General features: G+C 41.8%; 1 protein-coding gene across 2 annotated transcripts in view; it reads right to left on the reverse strand.

Moving 5' to 3' along the window:
- Positions 1-19536, reverse strand: part of aqp9b (aquaporin 9b) — a 55543-nt gene that overhangs the window by 35399 nt on the left and 608 nt on the right. Inside the window, exons 2-3 of one of the 2 annotated variants that reach the window (XM_049718948.2) lie at positions 18223-18726; positions 17907-18129 (exon numbers count right to left, since the gene is read on the reverse strand). In XM_049718948.2, the coding sequence (XP_049574905.1) occupies positions 17907-18129; positions 18223-18726 (727 nt within the window). Of the gene's footprint in view, positions 1-17906; positions 18130-18205; positions 18727-19536 lie in introns of those variants that run through there. The other variant, XM_049718950.2, reaches the window with a different exon arrangement.

Consider the following 19536-nt stretch of genomic DNA (forward strand, 5'->3'; position numbering starts at 1 on the left):
ATGATGTCATCTTAATGATTGTAATGCTTGCTGTAATTATGTTGAAATGGTTTCCATCTGTCCATCAAGTGAGTCACAGGAGGTGGAAGTGTGATGTAAGTTGCACAAATTGAGTTGTCTCTCTCATTTTGAAAGGAAATAAATCCATCTTGTTTCTGTACCACTTATCCAGAACAGGCTCACATGGAACTGGAACTACAGGCCACCTGGAACTTGCAGTAGGATGTTTTCTACCCCCAAAAATGTTTCCGTTTCTTTTTTTTAGTTTAGAAAATGAGAATTAAAATGAGAAAAATGTAAAAAACAATAAAACTACGACAAGAATGCAGAGTTAAAGAGATGATGTCACATGAGAACCCCCCCAAAATATATTTAAATTGAATTATTCCCAGTAAAATGACATTTTCCAAGAATCTGTCTAAAAACTTGTTGCAACAAAACGAGGGAGTGACTCCTGTAATTTACTCTTCGACAGCACATGGAGAAAGAACTGAAAAGTCCTGCGCCGCAAACGAATCTTTTTGGAATCAATTTTCCTATCGATGATTCCATCGATTAATTGGGGATTGTGCTGAGTTATCAAGAAGATGCAGAGATGCTCAACTTTGTGGGTGAATAAAAAATATCCAACATGGTTCCATGTTTCAATATTTAGTGCAAGAAGAACGCTGATCTCAAAGAAAACTCCAAGACGACAGAAAGCAGTCTTATGTGATGTTGATTTTTCATTCCAAGTAATGAAGACCTTGCTTTAATGTGGCCAATGAATGAATGTGTCGGGAATATCCATTTGTCTGGTCCATTTACAACGGCGTCTTCCATCAGTGCAGGGCCATTTCATAGCCTGTTCCATTTAAAAAATCTTTAACCCCAAAATGGAAACTCTTTCCCATTAAGATAAATCAAAGGTGATCATCAGATGTGCCAAAAGGAGGCGGCATCCTGGCCACGCGGGCCATATGGACCAAGCGATTTTATGCTTTTAAGCAAAGTACAAGGAACAACGTGTACGGAAAAGTCTTTAAGGCAATCTGGGTTTCTGCCAAGCGTCGTCTCACCTCTGCTCTTCTGGTTTGGGAGTTAGCGACTTTCCCTTTTCCTCTGACATCACTCTTCGGGATCCGCGCAATGATAACACGGCCTCGATTGCATGACTTTAGCGTTTCCTTGACTGCACACGGGAGTGTTGTGTTAGAAAAGCCCTCCCGACTACAAGCTAGCTGCAGTTTTCCAGCATGGATCAGCAGCAGCACAGCTGGTGTCCATGGGAGAGACTCAACCGATACATGCAAAGACAAATTCCAGACCGCTGCGATGTGGCGAGGAAATACATATTCCTGGGCAAGAGTGTCTTACGGTGCACTTTCTGAAGGCATGCGATAGGCAGGATCGACGGCTGAAAAATGGTCATACTGCATTTATATATGCTGACACTAAGTTTTTGAAACTTTTACACTAAACCTGAGAGGTTTCATTCAAATCCCAAATGTAAAGCAAATTACATCTGAGATATTTTAAATTCTGCTTGATCTCTGAGAATAGTTGCCGTGGCATATTTTGTAAATATGAAGTAAAAAAAACACGCAAAAAAAATGCACCTTGTGTGATTTTTTTTTTTTTTTTTTAAACGTCGCTAATGCAAGCCACATGCGAGCAGGACCGTGGAAACAGGTGATGATAGCATTACGCTGAGATTGCAAACAGATGGAGGAGGGCTTGAACCTACTTTAGTGTCACTGTCGGGGTCATTAATAAAGATTTTCCTCTCTGATGAAATGATTTCGCCACACTTAACTTTGTGGAATATGTAAACAAAGGAGAGGCCTCTCTCTGGGGTGAAATCTTTTCATGAGAATCACTTGAACTAGTTCAATAACTTGTTTCATTGGGTTTAATGGCCCTCACTGCTGTTCTACCTCATTGGGACTGAATGAGTAGAGGCTGAGAGCGTTCACGATGCACTAAATGGAAGGTTATGGGATCTCACTGTGCGTTCTAAGTGTACTATCTACCCCAAAAACATTTTTTTCCCCCATCTCTGGTTTTTGACAAATTGGGCACTTGATTTTCCACCTCCCGTTTTGCTAGCCACATAAACGCGTCTGCTTCACATCAGGTGAGCGCACGTATGGCCACCTGAGGAATGTCTGCGGCAATCGGACTTGATGAAGCGGCCCCGGGGACGCAAAGCAAAGCCACTGTACGTGTTAGAGCGAGAGAGGACACTGTGCAGACGTTTTGTGAATGGCAGGCAGGCCCACCCCTGAGAGATGCTTATTTAGGGAGCGATTACACTCAGCGAAGCGATGACTGTCCCCTTGGCCCAAAAGACACAAAGTTGGGCATGTTGAAAAAACAGTGACACTACAAAACAAACAATGCCCGAGTCAAATCCAGTGGTGCATTCAAATACGAGTTTAGTTTGTTCGGTGACCATGCTAACTTAAGTCACACATAAAATCTTCTTTCAGCACATGAGTAGGTGGCTGGGAAATTGAGAAGATAACCAAAAGTAGTGCGGACTTTGAGAAAAAAGACATTGGGAGCAGAAAGCAAATTTAGAGTGGGCAATTTTTTTTTCTGTTGGCTGGTTATTATCTCGGGCGAGAAAACCAAGGAAAAAAAAGTCGCACATTCTCTACAGGGTTCCACTGAACGCATCGGTGACACAACCCAACCATGGAGAAAAGGAAGGGACTCCCGGTTTAATATCTGGGCATGTTGTTTTTGGCCATTTTAAAGCAAAATGCAGAAGCGAAAAAAAGACCGAGAGTTGGATTGTCGGATATCCCTTTGTGAAATGATACGTTCCCGCCTGTCCCTGAAGCCACCACAAGAGAGCACAGCTGGCTGATCCTTGTGTCACACACAGGTGTAAACACAGGGGACACGAGCACAGCTTCATGCGGCCACCCCAAATGGGGCCTCCCTTTCTGCCATTTGGGAAAGCCAACTTTCACAATAATGGACACATAAGAAGGCGACACCTCGGCCCAGCGTGGTGCCACGTGACAATGTGACAAATAGTGAGCGACTTACACAGGGAAATGATTTATTGGCCTCTGGAGCAGACAGCGTCACCCAGGGAGCATTAAAGATGCTCTGTGATTTCACACGTTCGTTAACATGTTTATGCAGCTGGATTGTTTTATGGGAGCCGTTGAATGAACACGTGATAAGTAAGGCAAAATAACAAGCTCCGCTATGTGCCGTCGAAATCTTAAGGTGACCAAACATTGCCTTTTAAAGATGTGTGACACCTTTTGGATTTACTTATCACTCTGTATGTGCTCGAAACGTACAAAGCCTGTTTGGTTCCAGTTTTTATCCCGCCTGAAGCTGTGGATTAAGAGCTACTATGGTTTGAAATAAAAAAGGCAAAGCTTAGTTATGGTCTGCTCAAGAGGATCAGCTCATTTCCTTGAGTACACAACACAGCGTGGTGAGAGCAGGGCTCGCTTTGGAAGATCAATGTCTACTCTTTTATGGCATCAGTCATGCGGCTCCCGTGTATCACAATGGCATCGAGGGGTTCGGTGGAAGAGGGGGGGAGGGGGGCATTCCAGAGCACAGGGGACCACCTGACCACCTACTCGTGCCACCTCTCCCTGCTGCAGTTATTTATCATGCTTTCTTGTGACTCCCAAGGTATGATTTCAAAAGAGGGAACGCCTTTGGAGAGGGTTTCAAATGAAAGCCTCGTTCACACTCACCTGCAACAGCGAATGAGACTGCTGTAATATGCATTCCAGTCAGGACATGCTTATTATTAGGCAAACAGGCCTGGGCCCCCCAAATGTCCCCTGAAAACTGATCAATGGGTTATTTCATTAAAACAGCGGATTATATTTTCTTTCATTTAAAGCAACTGTTTCCATTTTCATCTTAAATCACGTGCTTAAAAACACATTAAAATGTCAAAGGTAGCATTTGGGCCGCATCTTACTGCGGATTTCCAGATGTGCAGACAAAGAATTATTTTTTATTTTAAATATTAAGATGAATAAATTTGGATTCATCTTATCAGGTAAGAAAAAAGAACTGGAATGATTCACTTGCCAGATCATCCTCAAGAAGGAATTTAGAGACACTTAGGAAACAGCATTTTTTCCCCCCCCAAATTCACTTTTTAGTTGATAATGAATATCAATATTCCAAGTTTTGAGTGATAAATCATATTCTTTGCTGGAGAAGCATTATAAACATAACATATCTTTAAAACGTGTCAAGTAAACTATTTTGTGTTTGCTATTTCTCTAATCATCAAACAGTGGGACAAGATTAACAGTTTTCTTTTTTTTTTTAAATTGGTCAAAGCTACAAAAAAAATAATTAAATAAAAAGACAAACAAGGAGGCAGAGTTCTTCTGGACCTTCTCCTTAAAAAAGGGGGAAACTAAAGACAAGATAGCCAAACAAAATAAACAATCACCCCTTGCGCCATTCTTCAAGTGGACCAAGAATGTCGGCGCACGGGGATCCAGGGGCCGATTAGTGATGACACTTGTGATCTATTTACTCTGCAGCCTCTCAGCCTTGACAAAGTCCAGCATCACTTGCTCAAACACACACAAGCCATCTGTTTTGTTAAGTAGGTGCTAAATGCTACAAGGTGATTATCTGGGAAAACCTGTGATTGGTTCCATTTTCTACTGGAACCAAAACTAAGAATGTATTTGAGACTAACTTGGACCTGACTAACTTGAATCTGAAACTTGGACTCACAAACTTGGACAATTTCTTGAAAATATTTCAGCATTAAAAAAAGTATCACAAAACTATTAACTGATACCCTTTTCTAATTTACTAAGTGCAGTCTAAATACAAAACAGCTCTTTTACGAAAATTGTTGATTGACACAATCTACAGATCAGCAGATTCAATTGCGTCCATTTTTAACCAAGTGACCGTCGAATGAAGTGGTGGGAATTTACTATTAGAAGTTAAGGGACATTAGTAGTGCATGGGAGTCCCTTGGATGAGACCGGCACTTACTAAAACAAGGGTCCCAAAGAACTTTTGTTCCTTCTTCTTTCTATTGTGTGAGTGTATTTATTCAGAATTGCCAGCATTGCTCTTTCTACACATCTCCCGAAGGCTACTTTTACTCTGTCTACACGCATTACTGCCATAGTCTGTTGAAGGCTGATCCTGTCAGCCACGTCCCTCCTGCAGCCGGGCCACCCAGCCTGGATGTGCCTCCAACATGTCATCCCTCTGTGTGGTCTTCAACAAAAGAGGAATACTCGGAGACGCAGGGAAGCACAGCAATGCCAAACGAGAGAGAGAGATGTTTCAAAATATGACGTTGACATCTCTGGGAAGGGAGACGGGATGGAAAGCGGGCTAAGTGTGTGAACAAATATGGGAAGAGGCCAAAAAAAGAAATGGCAGTAGTACCAAGTAAGGTAAATTCAACTCACAGTTGTGGCTGAAGGGCATCAATATTTACTACGTGGCTAAAAGTGGTTTATACGTGCAGAGGGCAGGTGCACTGAAAATATTGAAAATATTAACGGTGCACCAGATTTAAATGTCACTACACATTTGCACGTATCACACATTTTTCTTGTCCAGCGGAGGGGTGGCTCAGTGGCTATTGTAAGTCATGGAGGGGGGCGGGCAATTAATTTGGGCTCCAGCACGCCCGCGACACTAGTGAGGATGAGCGGCTCACAAAATGGTTATGTTAAATCAATTTTTTTCCCCCCACCTCTGGCTTAACTGGAACACATAAGAGCACACATAACTAACTCTTATTTTGGCCTATCAGCTTTTTTCTTAATTTTAAGATTCTGTTCTCTTTTCAAATCTTTAAATGTTTTTGCCACATCTCTTCACTCCTTCCTGCCCAGAATTTGATACCAAAATTCAATTAGAGTCTTTTTCCGTCGTTGGTCCCAAATTATGGCGTGACCTCCTTGTGCACATTAAACAAACCCGTTCAGTGTTGATTTTTAAAACTAGACTTCATTTTTTAGTTCCTGGCTTTCAAACCAGCATGTGACTCTCAGGAGACTCTGCTTTGATTCTGTTTTAGTGTCTCGTTTTCTTTCAACTTTGTGACTGGTTTATTGTTTTTAAATTACATTATGTTCAATTGTCTTGTTTAATGTTCCATTTTCTTACTATAAACTGCACTTTGTCTCAGCTGCGGTGGTTTGAAAGTGTTTGTAAATAAAACTGGGTTGCGAGAGAGACCTTTCGACGATATACAGTGAAACTATTCAAACTAAAGGTCGCTGATTCTGATTCCAGTTTTTTACCTCATGACTCATCACTATTTAATAGACATCTGAATCAGCCTAAGGGAGGCTATTCCAATTCCAATTTCAAGATCCTGCAAGTATTCCTGCGAATTGAGGATTGATTTTTAACAACTGTCAGACACCAACTCCAAAATGTTTGGACAAAGTTAAGCTAAGTCTTCATGTTAGGCATACGCAATTACAGCCGCAATGCAGCGACTTTTTCAACTAACTTATACACATGGGAAAGTGGCCGCACAAAGAGAATACCAAGACATGATTGGTGAGCAGCTGGGTGACTTTAAGTCATGTAACCTTGTTGCGCTGGTCTTTGGAGATCTTGTTTAATGACCATTCATGCAAAGTTCATATCCTGTCCCAAAACCTCCAATGTATTTATGTTTACACGGCTTCAAACACTCCTTGTCTATTAAAAAAAAAAAAATTGTGAGAGGCCCTATGTGCACTTATGAATCCAATAAATAGTCACAAGCTCTCTTGAGAAGCCTATTTTTATTCTCTGGGAGAACAAAGTTATCCATATGTTAGTGAGCAACGCACTACAAATGCTTGGCTTGCGAGAAACAACAACGTGTTCCCCATCATTTGTTGTGAAAACAGTTCCTCTGGTGGTCTCCCTGCCCCCAGACTACATTTCCCCCCACTGTAAATCATAATGAAATGGCTTGCAGGTGTCAGGATTAAAGAATAGTCTCCAAGGACTGTGGGACACAGACACAATCACAGCTGCTTCTCTACTTTTGTCAGGTCTTTATTGCCATTTGTTTGTTTTCTTAGGCTGATAGCATCTTGAGGTACCACTGCTGGCTGTGCTCTCAAATGGATGGCGACTGTAGTACGTGGAACTGTGCCATGATATTCAAAAGTGTCCAAAGACATCACTCCATCCATTCCAACACTCAAGTTAATAATTCATTGCATGAGAACCACAATTTTGAGCCCTGCCAGACTTCTGGAACCAATAAACACCGGTCACAGACCAGAACAGCAATGTCTTCAAGTGGTTAGTATGCTTCCTTATCAACAGACTGGCATCAATAAGCGCTCAAAAATGTCATTAAAATCCACCAAAGCATTCCAGAAGTGACATGAATGACAAGAGGTTTGCGGCGATGCATAAAAAAATAAAACCTAACCTGGAATGAACTGTCTTCTTCTTCACAATGTGTTTTTGCTGTCTGCAGAATGAGCTTTACCAATACTGAAAGCCTCTATTGATCATATGGGAGCTGGAAACAGCCATACATACTCATCAGTAATGAGGCAATGAGGAAAAATCCTCCCGATTTAACAACCATCGTGCAGCTCAAAGTGGAAATGACCGCATCCGCTGATATAGATCTTTCTCCCAGCAGACGGTTGGACTTGTCAGGTGTAACTAATAACATTACGGATGGCTCCGTTCCATTTAGGTGGCCCAGAAAACGACGCAAGTGAGCCAGCATGCACAAAGGAGAGCACTGGCACTGAGCGAGGCCTCCAGGAAATGCAGTTTACTGCTGTGTTGGACAAGACAAACTGCTGTGAGAAACAAGAATGGCTCTTAATGGAAAGCTTCCTGAACAAAAATCACTCGCACAAAGTGGGGGGTTAAAACCACCATTATCCAGGAAATTGGATAAAAAAAATTCTGATGAAACTTTCCATAACTGGGTACATTGCTTCTACCACGGGTGTATAGTCAAGATCAGTTCCAAGCACATACCAGCCGCACTCCATGTGCAAGTTTGCCATAAATTGTCTGCCCTAGTTTGATCACAATCGGCCTTTGAAGAACAATCACCTTGCAACACAAGTCCAAACCACGTCAGTGTGTGTGTGTGTGTGTGCTTATTGAAGAGTGATGCAAGGTGCTGAAACAAAATCAAACTAGATTTTGGCCAACTCGACCTCAGATACCCTCAGTTATTCTGTTTTAAAGTAGTTGTTAGTCATTCCCCAAGTATCAAAGTTCGTGTTGATGATAGAAAATGACATGGAGGAGCTGTGCCAAAGTTACACCTCGAGATCTTAAGTGAAGAAATCCTGAATTTTTTGGGTGTAGCCTGCCTACCTTTGATGAGCATGATGTATAAATAGGGCTCCTAATCCCTGAAAGTCGATAGAAGCTATTATCAAGTGGACAGTAATGCAGAATACGTTGGCGAACGTTTCCAAAAGGCCCGGTAACAGCATTAACATGAGTAAGTGCAGCAAGTTGGTATACATTAAAGACAATTTATTGCTCTGAGTCAGCCATGTTAATAGACTTTAATTTCCGACTTTGAAGAAATAAACTCGCAGGACGTTAAATGACCAGTGTGTGAGGTGGAAGAGATTGAAGAAAAATGAAGGGCAACCACATGAAAGGGGGGATTTAACTTCATCCTCAGGATGACTCATGACATGTTTACAGCCTATTTACAGCATGTGTCTTAAGATAAGAGCACAGTCTAACTGCTCTGACGACAACAGTACAAGCTCAGCGACACGGACCAACATCAGATGGGTCCACCTGCTCTACACCAGAACACAGCTTTAAACCATTTGCCCTACTTTTATGAGTCACTCAGCTCCTCTTTAATCAAACCAAGGCAACAGTTGATCCGTACTTGTTATTTTGTAGAATACAGAAAATGCCCCCCCCCCAAAAAAAACAACAACAGCTAACGTAGGTTTGGACCAACAAATTGGTGGACAAAAGTCTTCGTGACAAACAAACTCATTGAAATATATCCAATATGTAGAACTATCAAGTTGCAATGTAACACCTGCTTAAGGAAGCACACACATGATGATGTAGCTTGTAAAACAAGCCACAAGGGAGCCTGCTTCGTTGGCGCCTCTACCTCGGCATCCACCCTCTGTCTTTTATTAACCGGTGGCGCCGCACCTGTAGGGCCTGAGAGAGGCATGTACGTATACCGAAAGTGAAGCAGGACCATCTGCAGCCTGTAAACGTTCGCTCTAGTGCGATACATTCTTCATTGGTCACGCCCCGCTTTAAAATGTTCCTATGTTTTTAAATGTTCCTGTTTTTATACTCACTGACTGTAAAAAAAAAACAACAACGAGCAAACCAGCTTCATTTGTGAATTTCCCTCATGGAAGAATAAAGTATCATTTCATCTAAAGCACAGGTGTCAAACTCAAGGCCCCGGGGGCCAGATACGGTCTGCCACATCATTTTATGCGGCCCGCGAAGACAAATTGTGCATCAAATTTGTGTGTCATTATTAGGATTGCAAATTGTCTTCACTTTGAATAATATCTTTTATTTTAAATATTTGACCAGTTTTTATTCGTCTGATTTGAAAACGAATTATTTGTCAGTTTGCTTTGTAGCTTTTACTGTATATAATATGAGGTGCTCGTACACTTATTTGGGTGACTACAATGTGGCCCGTGAAAAAAATTAGTTTGACACCCCTGATCTAAAGGACTGAATGATCGTACATGTTTACACCGCTCATGTCGCAAATGTTAATATGTTCTTGTTTTAGAATGTGACTTGGAGTTATAGGCGTAATGTAAACCTTCCTATTAATAAATACTACCACCACTGTTTCAATGTGACGTGACAGCGGCATCAAGTCATGTTTAACTGAAAGCACGAATGAATTTAAAACAACAGATTTATAACAACTGCCTAAAGTCTGCTAAGCATTCCTTTGATGTTTATTGCTTGAATAATGAAATGGCTATGAGAGACAATGTGTTTTCTTTTTGTCTTAAACTAACATCATGCGTTACTGATCAACACAGTGTTAGCTAATACAATGAATATAATTTTACAATCTTTTTTTTTATATCCCAGCTGTCTTTGGGCAAGAGGCAGGGTCCATCCTTGGCCATGGATTTTTGGTTAATAACAATGTTGTAATCTACAAGTATATCAACTCTTTTGTCTAATGTTGGTGAGGGGGGGTTAAACTATAAATCATGAATTTTGATAGATATGTTATATGAAACACTATGTGTGTGTGTGTGCGTATAGTATATATATATATATATATATATATATATATATATATATATATATATATATATATATATATATATATATGTGATATACATCAGGGTCTTTACATGTACAGTATAGCGTTTTTAAACCCTTAATAACATTACCGTTGCTAAAATAGCTCCTTAAATGGGTCACACAATTTTTTCGACCCTCACCTCCAAGAGGTTTTGTACATAAGTCGGTACCATAAGGAATAATCATAGAATTACGACAAACTGAAAGTTGCAATAACAAATTTTGGGGCGTCACGGATGAATTTGAGTTACGAATATGAACCAGTAGAGGGCGACAGCCTGTCCTTTACGCTCCAAAGCTAGAAGGCTTAAGTGTATGAAAGAGTTGTGTCTTAAGATTCATCTATTTCGTGTTTGTCCACAATAATGATTGTCAAAGTACTTTTCACATGTGCACTCAATGATGATACAGTGCTCCGTGCAAAGGGCCAACCATCTCAGTGACACTTTACACAGTCAGCAGAGACAGGAAGCAAGAAACAAAATATTTGTTTGGCCATGTCACTCCTGATCACATTCACCACACACAATTATCGATAACAGATGCAATGACAATGACTTGGCAAAAAAGAAGTGGAGGAGGGCAGGAGATACTGGAAACGCAAAAGAATGATGAATGTGCAGATTGTGCTTCAAGTGACATTTGGAGTGTTGGTCATAGAAGCTGAAGAGTGCAATCTGGTTTCTCGAAGGTATGACATACGCTGTGTCCTGAGGTTTGCTCAACAGCCTTTTGCACTTTAAAAATGAAGCATTCCTTCTCAAACAGGCGATAAATACGCCTGCTCTGTACGTCAAAAAACAAGAACAAACAGAAAAACAGAACAATTTGAGCCTCTTACTCCCACTTCTCTGGTTTATCGACGTCCTCTCCGAACGTCCTGTGGGGTCAGAGCCACGCAATGAAAAACACCTGGCCTGCGGGCTTGGAATGGTCACAACATTACAGCGTCGAAACCAGCCAACTACTTGGTATGGAGGCCCCCTAATTGTTGGACTGAAGAGGATTCCTGCTTCATTTTACTATTGTTGTTCTGGCACAGCGCCTGGCATCAGGAATATAGTATGACTAACAACTACGAAGAGTGGACTAAACGTCACGTCACTCACTCACTCACTCACTCACTCACTCACTCACTCACTCACTCACTCACTCACTCACTCACTCACTCACTCACTCACTGGAACTTTTCTCAGCATTATGAAACATGGCAGCTGCCATCTTAGCTCCATTCGCACCATTCCCACTGTTAGTATGTCACTACTGCAGTGCAATAAAAGATTTGACATTCACAAGCTTCTCAATAATTTTGTTTTTGTTTTATTGTGTATTTTATAGCATACTGAGTGTGCTTTGGAGCACGTCGAGTCAGATGAATGTAAACGTGGTGGTGTTCGGATATTCGTACAAGAAACTTCAACATGTGCACCGTTTGATTGGCACACATAACGCTACCCAGATTTTTATAATCCTCTGACGACGAGGTAATTGTGGAGTAAAGTGCACTCATACAATCAGCTAGGCCTTTTGGGACAGATAATGGAAAGGAACATGTGAAGTTTAGATTTCAGATTCAAGAGTTTCTTGTATATATAAAAAAAAAAAGATCTCTGTGTTTCATTAAACATGATCCCGTAATTCTCATGCTATAAAAATAACAACGGGTTCACATTTCTCCAAAGAAAGTAAACAAAGAAGATGTGAAGTTTAATAAAAAAAAATTTAAAAAAAGCCTGAAAAGATAGAGCAAGAGAGCAAAATACTCGGGAGAATAGCGCATTGTTGTTGTAACCTTAATGTGAATACAATAATAAGAATTTTCCTCCTCATTATGACCAAGCAGCTGGGCCAGATCTGTAGTTGCCCCCGCCCCACCCCTGCCGAGCCCTGGCAAGCTGGCGCATCCCCACAGAGATGGCTTCCTTGCTGTGATGAGCTTTTGACAGGCCCCAAAACAGGCCGCTCGCTTAATGCTGTGCCAGGCCAGACATGCAGCGGCTGGGACACTGGCAGCTTCTTGGCCCGCAGCGCGCATCACGGGCTTTAACCCATTTTCCCCCTCCTCCTCTTCTTCGTTCTTCCCTCGCCCCGTCTTTCCTTCCGAGCGCCTCAGGATTGTTATGCAAAACTTTCCGAGCATCGCGCTATTTCAAGCGCGCACGTATGCTGATCGTATTCAACTTCTCATCGCACGGCACGATAAGTAGGGCCAGACTCCGATCGCGCACTTCTATTTGGGCTTAACCACCGGGTCTTAAACTGAAGCCTCAGCCGGTCCATGCACCATCACTTTCAAACTATCACACTGAGGCTAGTGAGTCACAAAGTTGGTTTGGAATTGATTCTCAGCCAAGATATTTACAAGATCAGGACTGGGGGCTTAGCTCACCGATTGAGTTTAAATAAACCAATCGCCAATGTTTAGCAAGCGATGTGATTTCAATTATTCTCCTGAAGAACTTGTGGGTTTATGAGTTGTAACAAGAGAAAGGGAGAAAGAGAAACAGAGAGCGACAGAGACCGAGAGAAAAAGAGAGACAGAGAGAAAGTGAGAGAGAGATCGAGAGACCTACCTAGAGCGTGAGACAGAGCCCAAGCGAGACCAAGAAAGAGAGGGAGAGAGAACGTTACTGAACGAGAGCGAAAGGGAAAGCTCAAAAGACCAAGAGAGACTGAGAAACAGACGAAGAAAGAGAAAGAGAGTGCTTGTTAACTCCGAGACACGTTTTTTTGGGTGTCGAAATATGTCTACAAAGAGTTTTAAGTGGCTTTAAGTAGGCTGCGGGGGCAGCGGGAACGTTTCTACCTTATCATGTCTCTTCTGTACATCTTAAGCTTGCAAATTTGCGTTTTTGAAAAGTGTGGCTTGAAAAAACGCAGCAAAGTAAAACTACAAAAAAGTTATGGTCATGAATGAAAAGCTGATGGTATCAGTGGTTGGGAATCACTCGTATAGAAAATGCACAAAACAAAGAACATGGCGGTGCCAGTCCGTCAAATTTCCTCATTGCTGCACAGCTACTCGATCAACAAAAAAATATAATGACTTCACTAAAATCTTGATGATGGCTCCCATTTGGTTGAAGCAGATTTTTGGCAGAGTCAAAACATGAGCTGCAAAGATACACTACTGCCACCTAGCGTGGAAGTGGAACTACTACCAAGCAATCTTGAACATAAACATGCATGCGATGCATCTGCTGCTAGTGACGACACAAGGATAAGCCGTCACAGCTTTTTCCCATTTGTGGTCCATTTTGTGGCTTGTGAATTGTAAACATTGGTCCAAGGAGACAGAAACACTAAACGTGCGTGGGGGCATTGTTAACCTTTGCCATCGCTTGATTTAGTGAACTTGTTGGAAGAATAATCCCAACAGTGTCAAAAAAAGAAAGAAACAAACAACAGTCTGTATGCCTTGCAGAATAATTACAAGCATGTGTCATCTTCCTCTGACAAGAATGCAAGAGCAATGATCTTTGATGATCAATGTCACGATAAAGACACGCAGACAATCAAAGACCTTTGGGGAGGATGGACGACGTCTCGTGGTTGTCGTTCACACAGTCGACGACATTTCCAAGTGTGAAACAAAGCGGGGCTCTGCAGATTGTCACACTTGACAAATTTAACACATGTAAAGTCAAATACACACACACACACACACACACACACGAGTAACTCTTTGAGAAGCTAAAACATTGGAGACGGCAGAAACATTTGTCCGAATGCTGCTTGTTAGAGTTTTAACCCAGCAATTAGAAGACAGATCCCATTTGCTTCAATACACTTTCAATGTTAAAAGTTCTGTTACAGATTATTTTTAAGTTAAAAGAGCATACCTGCACATTAGATATATTTCATACTTTACGAACCAAATCACATAGAAACTGATTGCACAGAGGCTCGCGGGAGGCAAAGATCAGAGTTGCTAGTTGCTATACAAAAGTTAGCTGAATGCTGTGTCGGTTTTGCTTGAAATGAATTTCGCTTTGCTTCTCGACAAGAAAATACACAATGTGAAAATAAATAATGAAAGCTGCTCCTCTAATTAACTTGTTCTTCGCAAACAAACCCGAAAATATTTTTCAACCCTCTGACATGTTCTGAAGAAAAATCCCAACAGTATTGTCTCTCAGATATAAAAGTCACGGGCAACATCTGCCAGGAGAGAAAAATGTAGCGCGTAAAAAATTTGACAATTCCCCAGTAAAAAAGGAAAATGTGAGCGATAGAAATGATACAAAGGGGGGAAAACAGCTTCACTTGACTCATGTTTTGTGCAAAAGGTGGAGGGAGTGCTGGCACCGATAGTCTGGAACCTCATCTGGACAAAGCTGCGATGCATTACATTATTTCATCCACTCATGTGCCCCCCAGAATATGGAAAAAAGTATGAGCTCAGACTCTGCAAGCTGGCAGATATAATCCAGTCATGGTACAAAGAGCCCAACTTGATGCGTACATCATACTTTTATATCTAACTTAAGAGCGAGCTGACTGCTCTTGATCATCATATTCCATTTCCCGCTCCAAAACATCACATTTCGGACACGAGAGCTGAAGCAAATCACTTGCAGACTACTTCAAGGGGTGCTCATACGTAAATGTGAGACTCGGGCCCGGGGGACCCAAGTAGAAGTATAAACAACCTCATCAGTGGACAATGTGAAAAGTTTGATAGAAAGCGTGTGAATGGCGACAAAAGAGTGCCCCATAATTGGGAACAGTCACCGAGGTGGGCTGTGATTAATTCCAGCGCAAAGAGGATCCTCTACGGAGCCAGTTTGTTATTGGACGTCATCCACGAGGGCCACTCTGGAGCCTATCGGCAATCAGAACAATGATTTCAGCACCATTTCCAAAAGGTTATCAAGGGGCATCTTGAGACGTCACTCTGACCTGCGTGATCCCTTCCTTTGCATCAGGTTGTTTGAATTAACATGGCGAGCGCTTTGAGTGCTGGATGAGGGATGATGGGAAAGGTACCGGCTGTAGCTGGCACATCTTATCTCCCACGTATTAGCAAAATGGAAAGACGCGATTTGCCATGTTGCCCGCCCACCGCAACGGCGGCCGCCGCCGCCAGCAATAACACCGTTCAAATCCAGTCCAGATGTTTCGGTATTTCACTCCCTTTTGGATCGCTGTTATCGAGCGTGCCACTGATCTCTGCGTGATAACGCCTTGCGTGATCTGAGACAAGCAGCGGCTTCATCTGCACCATTTGACAAGCATAAAGCAATGGGCATATTTGCACGAAGCAAACACTATAAAACGATATTTACTTGCAAGAGATAAATGGTGTGTGAATACTTGAAAGGCTGCTGGCTCTATTCATTACAGCTGCACCCGTACCGTACTCTTGACGCTTTTCTTTTCATTTTCATCCAAAAGGTATAAACAGTGCTAATACAAGAATGCATATATTGTATCACTAATAATATATACATGATATATGCATTATTTTCAGGGTTGGGAGGGTTATTTTTAAAATGTATTCCAGTACAGTTACTACTAGGTACTTCCCAGCGGCACCCGGCTGGTCGGCAGAAGAAATGACCAAGCGCCATTACTGCATGACAGTTCAGTCAAGTTCAACTATAGAACTAAGCCTAAGCTCATGCATTATTGACTTATTATTGTTTATGCTCCACTACAAAATATTAAGCAAGGAAAGCAGGTTGTGTTCACCCATTGTTGGGGTTCACACAGTGGAGCAGCTTGATAAGAGAAAAATATGAGTGCACATCAACACGGCCCAGAGAGAGAACGTGTTCATGTCATATTTATGTCACGTACTTTGTTGTTGTGCCAGAACTTTCCGATACTAAATGGTTAGTTGCTTATTTGAATACGCTAGAGGCCATTCTCATTAGAAATGCATTTATTTGAAATGTAGCCCCAGTTTCCATCAAGTTTCTGTCCTTCAAAGTCCATCAGTAGTGTCTTATGGCATTGACTGTTGGCAGCAGGCAGCAAACATGTCCTCTTATGAATTCGATAGGAGTGAAAGCCCTTCAGGAACAAGCAGGTGTTCCTCCCATCTGACCGTCCAGGATCAGTCCTCTTCTGAGGAAGTCTGCGCTCCTTCATCGTGAACCTCTCTGTAGGCCGCCAAGGGGCCGCCGTCAGGACAGTAGCTCCCCATGGACATCTTCAACCCCTCGGACAGTTTCTGTGCTGCCAGCTTGGCCTGCAGCTCCTAACGTGAACCACAACACATGGCTTGGCTCGACAAGCGAGATTCAATGTGCGGCCCGAGACTTTAGAGACAGTCATGGACTGGCTAACGGGGTCCCACGGGTTTCCATGAGTAGAAGCATTACTTCCATTCTGCGCATGCAGTCCGTTACTGGCTAAATGCTGCCACCTAGAGCTCTTTGGAGGATATGACATGCAAAGACGCATGACTCAGACAGAGCGATTTCGAACGGCCGACCCTCCAGTTACTGAACGACCCGCTCTACCGCCTGAGCCATGGCCGCCACCTTACGAATTATGGCATTGAATCTTAACTGATGAGTAGCCGGTCTAATATGTGTTAAACAGAACACTGGCAGTCGAGGCAGGCAACAGAGGCAGAGCCTGCCTGCCATGTAAAAAGTACAAAATAAAGTTTATATTTTATTAGAAAAAATAAAGATTAGCTAATATTGTTTCTATTAATCTATATAGCTACAATAAATTAATCATATATCATTGAATTCTTTACTGAATTGACACAGAATGGTTTGTTAGAAATACCAGACGTAGTTATGACAGCCGACGTGGAGGTAATTTTATAATTGAGGCTTTCATAACATACATATACAATATCAAGGTAAAACAAAACGTTTAATGTAAAAGCAGTGCTCAGCAAAAAAAAAAAACAGTAACAACAATGAATATGATCTTATAATAAATATACTTTTGTTGTTCTTACAATCACATTTTTGAACAGTGTGAAATTGATTGAATCCTAATTAAGAGCTTCAAAAATAATGGCTCTAATTGAGTCACCAGTGAAATACTGGCTAAACTATTTTTGTTTTTTTAATATACAGGGTCCGGCAAAATGATATGACACATTTGTAGGTTTAATAAAATGCAAATAAATTAAAGAAACAAAAGTGTTTTTCTTTTTTCTTCGAAACGTACATATGCCATTTTGTTTTGTTTTGTTTAATTTCATTTTTGCTTTGTTTTCGAATAATGTTATTTTGTTTCGTTTCAGTTGCTAACATCAATTGGATCGGTGAGCATCGCGCTTTCAAACGCTTTTGAAACGAAATTCAAATCAAAAGCACTGCCAGAACTCCAGAAAATGTGGCAGCAGTGAGACCAAAATAACATTATTCGAAAACGAAATGAAACGAAACAGAACAAAATGGCATTATATAAACTTTTTGAAGAAAAAAATTGCTTTGTTTCTTTAATTTATTAGCATTTTATTAAACCTACAAATGTGTCAGACCATTTTGCCGAACCCTGTATATTTTATATCAAACATCAGAGGAGACAAATATGTTAGGGGACAAATATGGGAAAATTCATAAAACTCTAGCCGATAAAAAAATTTTGATTTTCATACTTGGGTAAAGAAGAAAAATGCGTGTTACCTGTAAGAATGGACTAACCTGTTGTTTCTTTGTCTGTGTTCTCAGTAGGTCAGCAGACTCCTGCAGAGACAGAAGCTGGGCTGGAGTGTGGTAGAGAGGAGGCAGCTTTGCGGCCGTAACGTCGTCCAGGTGCTTTTTGTCGCGTTCCCTCCGAGCCTGCTCAGAGAGCGGAGACGAGCCTTCGGACGACTGGCCGGGTGATAAGGACCCAGATGGAGAGTTGCTGCTTTTGTCTGGCAGCCTGCAAAGTCACAAAAGCAAAACGGTCACAAGGATACCGAATGACATTTACACTGTTGCTATATTTTGATAATAACTTTTTGGCTCTGCTCACTGGTTTGGTTTGAATTTTTGCCTTCCGGGTGTCGTGTTCTCTGTCCTTTCCAGGACGGTTACAACATGAGGCTTCTTTGGCGTTTGCTTTTTGAAAAAGTAATTGTCCGTCACAGTGGTTTTGACAGGATCCTTGTCTTGGTCACCGGTGCCAGTGGAGATTGTAACCCGTTCCAAGACCTCCGCAAGGTCGCTTTCTTTTGTCACAACAAAATTCAGAGAGGCCCCGGGGGAAGCCATCGCCATGGTTTCAGCAGTGTCTTCTTCCTCCTCCTCCCTCATATGAACGCAGGGGTCAGTCTGTTGTGATGCTGCTCCCTCATTTTGCTCAGCACGATGCTGCCCAGTGAAGGCACGACGATACTTGGACTGAAACTCTGCCCTGGCTGCTGACACCAAGCTTTGCTTCCGTTCCTCCTCATCACGGCGTTCAATAGCGAGGCGTATCCTCTCCGCAAAGTCCCTTAATCGCTTTCCCTTGTCAGGGAGAGACTTTATTAATCTCCTGCAAACAACAAAAACACAAAACAGTTGTGCAAAACTGTCCATAATTGTTACAGTGGCTTACAATTCTGGCTGAAGCTATGGAGGGTTTTAATTTTAAATTTTCGTACTGTACGTCAATGACGTCAATGCATTTATTAATTTGATAAGAATTGATTGTTAGACAATATACATAAGTGCATGTGGGGTGCGGGTATATATTTTGTCCACTGTGGACGCCATACTCAAGCCCTGCACACTTTACAATGTGGCCTGAGAGTGGCTGATGACCATTGAATATATATAAATGACGTCAATGCATTCACTCACAAGTGCTGCAGGGCAAGTATTTTCAAATTAGTTTATGTGAACGCATGGTCCCAGTCTGTCTGATTCAGTTGGTTACACATCAGGCTGTCAATTGTTGTGTGGCAACACCTGTCTCCATTTGTTGAGCGTCTAACCTGTTTTGTGGGCCTATAGAGACCAGTGACACACCTCGTTGTGTAACCATATTGTTCTATTTTTAATTAAAGGGTATTTTACTGTCTGCAGTTATGTGATTTGCTGTTTGAAACTTAGCCAACTTGTGTGGCGGTTTGCATGTTCTGCATGGTAGAACAACCAGAGTGCACATAAGAGTGACTGACTTGTTTGTTTGTTTGTTTGTTTTTTTCTGGGGGGGGGGGGGTTGTCATGGTGACACTTTAGGCCCTCTATTACAGTACAGGACCAACTGGTAGGCATGTTTTAGCCTACTACTAGACAAGGTCGTTCAAGTTGTGCGCTCAAACTGTTTTCCTAAACAGCAGACTAGTAGCATTGTACATGG

This window comes from Syngnathus scovelli, chromosome 4, assembly GCF_024217435.2.
Source record: "Syngnathus scovelli strain Florida chromosome 4, RoL_Ssco_1.2, whole genome shotgun sequence".
Lineage (NCBI taxonomy): Eukaryota > Metazoa > Chordata > Actinopteri > Syngnathiformes > Syngnathidae > Syngnathus > Syngnathus scovelli.